We start from the raw sequence: 10179 nt of genomic DNA on the forward strand, positions 1-10179 counted from the left end.
GAAATAGTACTAAACACAAAGTCAGAGTTTCATTCAAAGTATTAGATTGAATCTCTAAAATTATAACATTATATATGCACAATTATTAGTGATGGATAACGATTAATGAGAAAAAATGAATACATCTAAAGGAAAAAGGATTAACCAAGAACTAACTGAAACAACTATAGTGGGGATGAGAGTTACAAAGGAAATGGATGCGAGAGAAACAAAGGTGAGTCACGGGGGAACAACAAACTCAATTGAAAACACAAAAAACAATGTCAACATCAATCCAAACTAAGTACAAAATGAAAACCACAACCTTCTCACTGAGATTCAAATCCCAATCTCAACAAAGTCTCATTCAGCATCAATTATAAGTTAGGGAATTGTAAGGCACAATGAAGTAGGCCCAAAGAAACAAATAAAACAGGCACAATGTTGATGAGAAGAGCACCACAAAAGAAAAGGAAAGAAGAGCTCAGTCGCAACTTTGAGGAGTTAGGATAAAAGAGGACATAATCACAAGTTAGAGATGGAAGAAGAGCACGATGCTGGAAAAGAAGAACGCGAAAATGGAAAGAAGAGTGCAAAAGATGTTTTAAATTTTTTTTAATAATTTATTTATTTAGAATTCATATGTAAATTTCACGTATGTAATATATGTCCTCGTTTATACGAATTTTACGTATGGAAATGTTAGTGGGAATTGATTTACTTTTACATATTAAGTAAATTTGTATGTAATTCAATTTTATATAATATTAATTTGAATTATTGACAATTGTTAGTAATTTTTCCTCAACCGTCTCTTGTGGTTCTCTTGTGTTCATTATGCAAGAAACCTCATACTTTTGACAATTAAAAGTATCCTAATATCATAAGTTTTTTAATATTTTATTTGTTGTGTACACATAATTTGATTTTACTAATTTTTCAGAATGTTTTCCTATCTCTTAACGTTTCTGATCCAATCAAGAACTTTTGAATACAATTTTGTACCGTAATGTCTGCACGAAAAAAGAAAGAACAATATAACAAATGATAGAGTATCATTTTCATACATGTATTAAAAACGTTAAACGTTCTTAAGAATTTAGGCATGGTATATATACTAACGTTTAAGCAAAGTTTGTTTAGAGTAACAATTAGTATTTATAATAGAGTTCATGTATATAGCGTTTAGCTTATTTATTTTAGACGGTTTATTTGATAGAAATTATTTCCTTAGATAGTTAGGTTAAACTTTAAAACATAATTCGCTTAAGCAATCTTGCTTTTAACAAAACAGTAACAAGGAAAAGCCAAAAACTCTTCTTTCATGTGAGAGTACAGAAACAAATTGAAAGGAAGAAAAACTTAAATTAAAAACAAGGACAACATTAAATGATAGACTTAATGGACTTACTCATAATATAGAAGAATGGCAAGCAAGAAAATATGGCAAGCTACGCATACAAACGGAACCTAAGGAATAGGTTAGAATAGAATGATAAAACTAAAATCAAACAAGAAACAAAAACAAGTTGAATCAAGGTCATATGCAACTATAATTTAAATGAAGTTAAGATATGGTTGTGAACTGACCTGTACATTTTCTTTTCACTCTATAATGGTTCGGTCAAATACTTCATTTCATTTTTTAGATCTCTTTTTTTTAATCATTTATTTTTATTGGTTTTTCCCTTTTACAACTCTCAAAGGTTAGAGATAGCAGTCTTCTTTTGGCAACAACTCACAAAAAGTTCAGATTTCCACTTCCAATTCAATTAGCAAATGCATATGACAAATTAAACAAGTGATTCAACTTAAAAAAAATTAAAAGGACACATACACAAGGAAAGAAAAACTCTCGGCCAGTGCAGCAAAACAACAAATTATGCATTGACAAAGCAGAAATTTTACTCTTTCTTTGATTGAACGTATTGGTTTAATCAAAACTGATTGGCTTATTTAAAAAGAAAAAAAAAAAAGCTTTCGTAAAAGCATATAACATCACGTTCAATTGAAGAAAAAGTAGAATTTCAGGTTATGCACTAATTGCCAACATAGTTCAGCCAAAAGTTCAATAAACAATGAAAGCCAACACTGTCGGCCAATCAATAAAAGTTGCACTGAAGACTGTTTACAAAAAATAGAATACAAGCAGCATTGGAACGAAAGAATGCTACTGGTTCACGTAAGAACTGACTCAACAAATCAGAAATCAGCAAGCTAATGTGATTCGAATTTTTTTTTGAAGCAAGAGTCTAAGCCTACAAGTACCAATATATTTATTTTGAAAATAATAATATATGATACGTGATATTTAAATATTAAAAAGTGTACTATAATTACGTGTATCGAATATGAAATATACCTAATATGTCAATATTTTTATTTTGAAAATAATAAAATATGATACGTGATATCAAAACATAATAATATATAATATATGATTGTTATTAAATGAATCCAAATTAAAATCATATTACGGTTGACATAAAAAATATAAATTATTATTCTAAACATACTACTGCTCTATAAATTAGATATTTCATTAATAAGTAACAGTGATTTCCACAACTGAATAACAAAACCAGCCCTGAAAAAGAAACAAAAGCAATAGTAGTGGTGGTTCAAAGCAAAATGACAGGCCAGGACAAATTCAAAATCTCATATAAACAAATATCTTTCGGCTGAATTTAGAACCCTAATCCAAAACATTCAAAGTTGTCTACTCCGATGTCCAATTGTACTGTTTTCTCTCTTCTCCTTGTCCGAGCCGCGGGGGAGGATGCGTGCAAAAGACACTCCGACACTCGTCAGTGACTTTGCGTAATAATCTTGTAATCAAGATTTAGTTATCAGAGCTTTAAGTTCTAGACAAATATTTATAAATTATAATGAGCTTAACGTTAGGTCTGACTCATTTACCACCAATGAATGATATTTTCATTAACTCCCCGACAATTATTACTATTAATTACCTTAACGGCTGATTTAAGGTTCACTGACCTGAGAGGTATCATCGGTCGGACAACTCTTCTGCACTTTTACCGTTCGGTTGGCTATGAGCCCATAGTAACAAAATCAAAGACATATTTAGTTAGAGAGTTGCTCCCTCCACCACCTCAAATGCTCCCTACACCTCTCCACAATTTTGTTTATTCCAAAAATGTCCTATCCACATCCGTAGAGCAGCCGTTTGTCCTTCCACGAATATCAACATCCGTGGAGCAGTGTGCGGTGGTGGTGGTGGAGGAAGTACTAAATTTAGAATTTCAAATCGCTGAAACAGATTCAAACTAATACAACTTTCAAACCAAAAACTACAGGCACACAACTCTGAATCAAACAAAACTCTATAGCAACAAAGAAACAGAACGAAAATGTTTAACACTAAATGAATCGATGAAAAAGAATAAATCGAAACAATTCTAGAAGGAAGCAACATTCTGAATCCGAAGCAAAATCAAAATCCAAAGCAGGAAAGAGGCATAATCTACCTGCACAGCGATGTGGAATAACAGAAGATTCAAGAAAATGCTAAATTTTTGAAAAACAAAATGAAGAAGATGAAAAAGGTTAAGTGACGCTTTAAAGTTAAAACTCGCAGAGCAATGCCGCGAGCCTTGCTTTTGCTTCCACTTCTCAAGAATGCACCTTTATAATAATATAGTGAAGGGTTTGATTCAAAGACAAAAAAAAAAATGAATTACTGAGTTTTGGGGTGTGTTTGTTTTTTATTTTTCTTTTTGTTTTGCCTTTTTTTTTTCTTCCCTTCCTTTTGCCTTTTTAGTATTTCAATTCCACTGCAAAATCGGATGTCGATGTTTACATTTAAAAATCCAACGAATATTTAGATCGTTTAAAGATTATTAAAGAGTAAAAGAAAAATGAAGAGGTGAAAAAAAAAACAATACGTGGTGGTGGAGGGAGTAACTCCTGTTCAGTTATCAAAAATTAATATGCCACCGTCAGAAAAGTAAGTTAAAAAAATATTTTTTACAAAAGAATAAAATAAAAAACTATCCTTTGAAAACTGAATCAGTATACATTGATTGAAAACTTGCCTGGCAAACAGTATTAATTAAATAACATAAAATAGATCATAAAAAAATATAACTTCATAACTTTCATAAAACTAAAAACTGAAAATACAAATATTTATAAGTTTTAAAAAATTTAAATATACATTAAAATAAATATAAAATAATATTTAGGTCTAACATTCAATAACAACTAATAATATCATTATTATTTGAAAACTACTGAAAATGATTTTAAGAAGAAAAATAATATAAATAACGGTGGTTACATTAAAAAAATAATGAACAGTTACTTTTATGTATTTGAATAATTTTTTTGAATTGTAAATATAATTAAAATAGAATAGAAATATTAAATAAATAGTTTTTAATATATTATTATAATTTATTAAAAATTTAAAATATAACTACAGAGTAAAATAAAAATATAAAATATATACACTAAAGAAGAGCATTCTTGTAGATAACATGTTTTCTAAAAATTATTAAATACTTTATTTTTTCTTTTACTTTGAAGGAAAAAGATAAGAATAATATTTAAAAATTATTTTTCTTAAAAAAATATAGACTTTTTTTATTGGTTTTTGGGTCATTTAATTGAAAACTGATTTTATAATTTTAATGTATCAATTACTAAAGTAAGAGTAAAAGGTAATTGAAAATAATAATGGAACAAATTATATTTTTTATCTATCTTATTTTTTTTTTTATCTTTAATAGGTATCTTTAATATTTACGTTAATACGCTCTTGTACTACAACCTACCACCAAAACTAATAGAGTTAATATTAGATGTTTTTTTCCAAGAGCAGGATTAAAATCTTGTTATTATTCTATAAAACCCTTCTCCACTCGAATAATTTTTTTTTACGATTTCTTTCTTCAAAATAATAGGGCTGAAGTTTAATTCTACAAATATAACTGTGTACTGACAGTGTAATTTATTTAAACAATCGTTTTATGAACCCTTATGATACATGATAAATTTATTAACTTTCGTAATAGGAATCCTAAAAGTTATATAAAAACTTGTTAATAAACTGTGTAAGATCATTTTCACCAAGATGTTCATTAATTTCTATTATGTTTTATTTTTATCTTATATAGACTTTAAATTAAAAATTTAAATTATAAAACATAAATCATTGTCAAAATTTTGTAAAGTACTGACATGATTTTTCTTGCGACAAATAAAAATATTTCAGAGTAACGAAGACAATTATTGATTGGTTGAATGAATCAAACAAGACATCATTCTCAGACAAGGAATATTTGGGCGTTTGTCATTGGCATTGGAAAAGCACTGCGTAATATCTGTCATACTCCTGTTATTTTCCATTTTTATTTCAATTGTTTCATCACTTGTTTTGCTTTTAGTTATGTTTTTTCTTTTCACTTTCTAGCAACGGAGTTCAAACTTTTATTCCTATTGATTTTGGTAAGTTCAACTTCCAACCAACAGTGGCTGCAACTTCTATGGTCTACAACTCCAACGGAAGGAAGGGAAAAAGTGATTCACTTTCCCTTTCACCAGGAAAAAAAAAAGTAAAAGATAGACAAAGTAGAAAATTTTCAGTCAGATTCCCCCTCACTTTTGATTTCATCCTATACCCTTAACATGGTGTTTCAAATCCTTCATTTGTCTCTGCAGATTTAAGCCATAGGTGAAGTTACCCCCCTCTCTCTCTGGCATTTTAAGCGCTGATTTGGATGAACTACTGCAATTCAATTGGTAATTTTTTTATTTTTTATTTTTTTGTGTTGGGATCTTTCTTAGCCATTTGGCTTTATTTTGTAGATAATCCTTGCTCAGTGATGAACTGAAGAGGGTAGAGTAAAATTATGAAATGGTTTCCCCCTTTTCTTGAATAAATTTTTTGACTGAGATTTGGTTGATGGGTAACCCATTAATGTATTCTTAGGAAAGAACGTTACTTTGAGGTTGATTGTTCCGTTGCTTCTAAAAGGGGAACACAAAGGGGAAAAATAAAAGAAAAGAAGCGATTTTGCTTTCTGGGGTTGGGAATTTTTCAGTTGACGGTTGTGAAATGTGACTTGCAGGTAGAAGCTGCTCTTTTCTCTTGGTAGGTCTGCTCCTTTCCTTTGCCCCCAATTTACAAAGGTTTTGATTTGGAAGAGGAAGCACTATTATAGTGGAGATCTGGGACTTGTTTTGTCTCTTATGCCCTATGAGGACTTTCTTCACTGCGGAATCATGTAAAGAAGCACACCCTAATGCTTTAAACCCACAATCCTGGCTCCAAGTTGAAAGAGGCAAGCTTCCCAAGTTGTCATCGCAGTCCTCATCTTCATCAATGTAAGATTCTCAGGTCAACGTTTTTGCTTGAAGCTTAGCATTTTTTTAGCGTTTTCGTTGAATTAAGTGGGTTTCTGTTAACTGCCACAGAGAATCTCTAATCAAGGTCCCACAGCCACCTATACTCCCATTCTTCAAGCCTGTTGATTATGTGAAAGTTTTAGCTCAAATTCATGAAGAACTTGAGCTCTGCACTCCGCAGGAGCAGTCAAATCTGTTTTTGTTACAGTACCAGGTCTTTAGGGGCATGAGGGATGTTAAACTGATGCGGAGAAGCCTCCGGTCAGCTTGGCAGAGAGCAAACACTGTTCATGAGAAGATTATATTTGGAGCATGGCTGAAGTATGAGAAGCAAGGGGAAGAATTAGTTGCTCAGTTGCTAACAGCTTGTGGTAAATGTGAAAGGGAATTTGAACCCATAGATGTAGAATCTCATATTTCTTTTGACAAAGTTGTAATTTCCCAGGATAGAGTTTCCATGAATGATGGGAACCACACTTCACAGTATGTAATCTTTACAGTCGGAGATGAGAAGATAGTCTGTGATAGACAAAAGATTTCTGAACTTTCAGCACCATTTCATGCAATGCTAAAGGGGTGTTTCAGGGAATCGCTTTCTGAGACCGTCGATTTGTCTGAAAACAACATCTCTCCTTCAGGTATGAGGGCAATAAAGTATTTTAGCTTGACCGGCAGTTTGCTTGATGTCCCTCAGAATCTTTTGGTGGAGATATCAGTTTTTGCAAACAAGTATTGTTGCGAAAGACTAAAACTGGCCTGTGATAGAAAACTTGCATCCTTAGTTTCCTCCAGAGAAGATGCACTGGAACTCATGGAATATGCTGTGGACCAGAATTCATCTGTGCTTGGTGCTTCTTGTTTACAAGTGCTTTTACGCGATATTCCCAACTGTCTGAGTGACAAAAGGGTTGTGGAGTTATTTATTCATGCTAACAGGAAGGAGTTGGAAGTCATGGTTGGGCCTGGTATATTTGCACTTTTTTGTTTCTTAAGCGAAGTTTCTATGAACCTTAGTTCTAGTTCAGACACAACAGCTCATTTCCTGGAACGGTTGGTTGATTTTGCTGAAAATGACATACAGAGAATGCTGGCATTTCATGAATTGGGATGTGTAAGGCTTTCAAGGAAAGAATATGATGAAGCCTATGGTCTTTATGAGAAGGCTGCAAAGGCAGGCCATATTTATTCCGTTGCAGGTTTAGCTAGACTGGATTCTATAAAGGGTGAGAAGCTTTTACCTTATCAGAAGATAAGTTCAATCATTTGTTCTGGTACTCCACTTGGATGGATGTACCAGGAAAGATCACTGTACTGTGATGGTGATGTGAGGTGGAAAGACCTTGAGAAAGCAACTGAACTTGACCCAACTCTTGTATATCCCTACATGTATAGGTCTGCCACTTTAATAAGGACAGAAAATGTTGAAGGTGCATTGTCTGAAATCAACCGGATTCTTGGCTTCAAACTTTCATTAGAGTGTTTGGAACTACGGTTTTTCATCTATCTGGCCCTTGAGGACTACAAAGCGGCACTCCGAGATGTTCAAGCAATTCTTACCCTGTGTCCATCTTATAAAATGTTTGAAGGGCGTGTAGCTGCATCTCAGCTCTGTACTCTTGTGCGTGAGCATGTTGAACATTGGACAACTGCAGATTGTTGGGCACGATTGTATGACTGTTGGTCTGCAGTTGATGATATTGAGTCTCTTTCTGTCATCTACCAGATGCTTGAATCTGATGCTGCCAAAGGTGTTCTATACTTCAGACAGTCGTTGCTTCTCCTTAGGTATATTAAGAATGTTTGTTAACTGTTATCCGTAGTTAATATATATATATATATATGCTGAGTATTATGTGAATTAAAGTTGTTTATACGTGCTCCCGTACACTTGTTAATTATAAAAAAACCTTTGATTCTACCAAACTCCACTTAAGCTAGGCAATCTGAAATGGTATTTATTAGATGTGAGAATTTTTTATCTTTCACATTAAAAGTATTAATTTTGAGATTACTTGTAGTAATGATTAAAAGATTCCTTGTGTTCGGAAAAAGCAAGTGGTAGCTGCAGGTTGATGATGCATCCGTTTAGCTTGGTCAATGAATACTTTTCACTTTGCCAAATGAGGAGCCTCACAGTTCCTTCTGTTTAAGCTCTTGTTTTTAACAGTTTAATCATGTCAAGTCGCTTCTGGAAACACAGTTTCTTCTGGTTCAAGATCCTGTTTCTTATAACTTGAACTTACGTATGCTAAGGAGTCTATAAATCTGATATTAATTTGTAGGCTAAGCTGTCCTGAGGCAGCCATGAGGAGTTTACAGTTAGCTTGGGAACAGGCATCAAGTGAGCATGAAAGGCTTGTGTATGAGGGGTGGATCTTGTATGATTCAGGACATTACGAAGAAGGGCTCCAAAAGGCTGAAGAGTCTATTACTATTAAAAGGTCTTTTGAGGCCTACTTCCTAAAAGCCTATGCATTGGCTGACTCTAGTGTAGATTCATCATGTTCTTCAACTGTCATTTCACTTCTGGAAGATGCCTTGAAGTGTCCTTCGGATAATCTGCGCAAGGGTCAGGTATGGTTCTTCAACGGTTCCACCATTTTGGAAAAACTTTACATAGCATCTTATACATATTATACCTTCTTGTTTCACAATTGTTTTCTTCCCTTCAATTTACCAGGCTCTAAACAATCTTGGAAGTGTTTATGTTGATTGCGGGAAACTAGACGCAGCAGAAGAATGCTATGTGAAGGCCCTTAAAATCCAGCACACGCGAGCCCATCAGGGTCTTGCTCGTGTTCATTTTCTCAGAAATGACAAGGCTGCTGCTTTGAAGGAAATGACCAATCTTATTGAGAGGGCAAGAAACAATGCTTCAGCTTACGAGAAGAGATCTGAGTATGGTGATCGTGAACTCACAAAGGCTGATCTGGAGATGGTCACTAGATTAGATCCTCTTCGGGTGTATCCTTATAGATATCGAGCAGCAGGTTCATATTTTGCTTCTTCACTAACCCTTTATTCTGTTTGTCAGACATGAGAGAAAGAAACTTGCTTTTTATATGTTGTAGTTCTAAAACCCTGTTATGTGGTTGCAGTTTTGATGGACAACCACAAGGAAGAGGAAGCCATTGCTGAACTCTCCAGAGCAATTGCATTTAAAGCTGATTTGCATCTGTTGCATCTTCGTGCAGCATTCCATGAACACAAGGGAGATGTCTTAAGTGCATTGAGAGATTGTCGTGCTGCACTCTCTGTTGACCCAAATCATCAGAAAATGTTGGAACTTCACTATCGTGTTAATAGTCACGAGCCATGAGTCAAGAACATGACTTTTACGAGAAAGTGCCGGAAAACACAGCCACACTGACGATTAAACGTGAAAAGGGAATTTGTAAATGAAAAGTATAGTTAAAAGTAGGATTTAACCATTATTAGGGTGGCCGAAATTTTGTTATTTACATTTTATCTTCCTTGAGTTTTTCATTTCGCACACATGCTCCAAGTGTTGGACTTAATGCGTTGTTTCCTTTAAACATATCTTCATCGTTTAAATTTTTTTCAGAGCTCTGATTATTTTAATCTGAAAATTTTAAATTTAAAAGAAAACAATTACTTAAAATAGTTATGGAAGCAATAACTTAAAAACAATTACTCGGGTGTACAAAAATGTTTGAAATTAGAAGAGATCGTTAAAAGTAACCCAAAGTCCATAAAAATCCCATTAGAAAAATAATCCTCTACAATCTCAATTGAATAACGAGTTTATTATCCTATTCTCATAATCTATATTGAATATCAGTTTTTGTTTTTTTTACAGAAAGTCTT

General features: G+C 33.1%; 1 protein-coding gene across 1 annotated transcript; it reads left to right on the top strand.

The window, feature by feature from the left end:
• The first annotated feature begins 5380 nt into the window (after positions 1-5380).
• On the top strand, positions 5381-9846 carry LOC124843387 (ETO1-like protein 1). The gene is made up of 6 exons (XM_047320118.2): positions 5381-5745; positions 6075-6330; positions 6421-8136; positions 8634-8925; positions 9032-9341; positions 9450-9846. Exons 2-6 carry the CDS (start codon positions 6203-6205, stop codon positions 9668-9670), a joined length of 2667 nt encoding a protein of 888 aa, XP_047176074.2. The 5' UTR covers positions 5381-5745; positions 6075-6202; the 3' UTR covers positions 9671-9846.
• Positions 9847-10179: the final 333 nt, after the last annotated feature.

Source organism: Vigna umbellata, chromosome 8, assembly GCF_029865625.1.
Source record: "Vigna umbellata cultivar VRB3 chromosome 8, Vumbellata_1.0, whole genome shotgun sequence".
In the NCBI taxonomy this organism is placed as follows: domain Eukaryota; kingdom Viridiplantae; phylum Streptophyta; class Magnoliopsida; order Fabales; family Fabaceae; genus Vigna; species Vigna umbellata.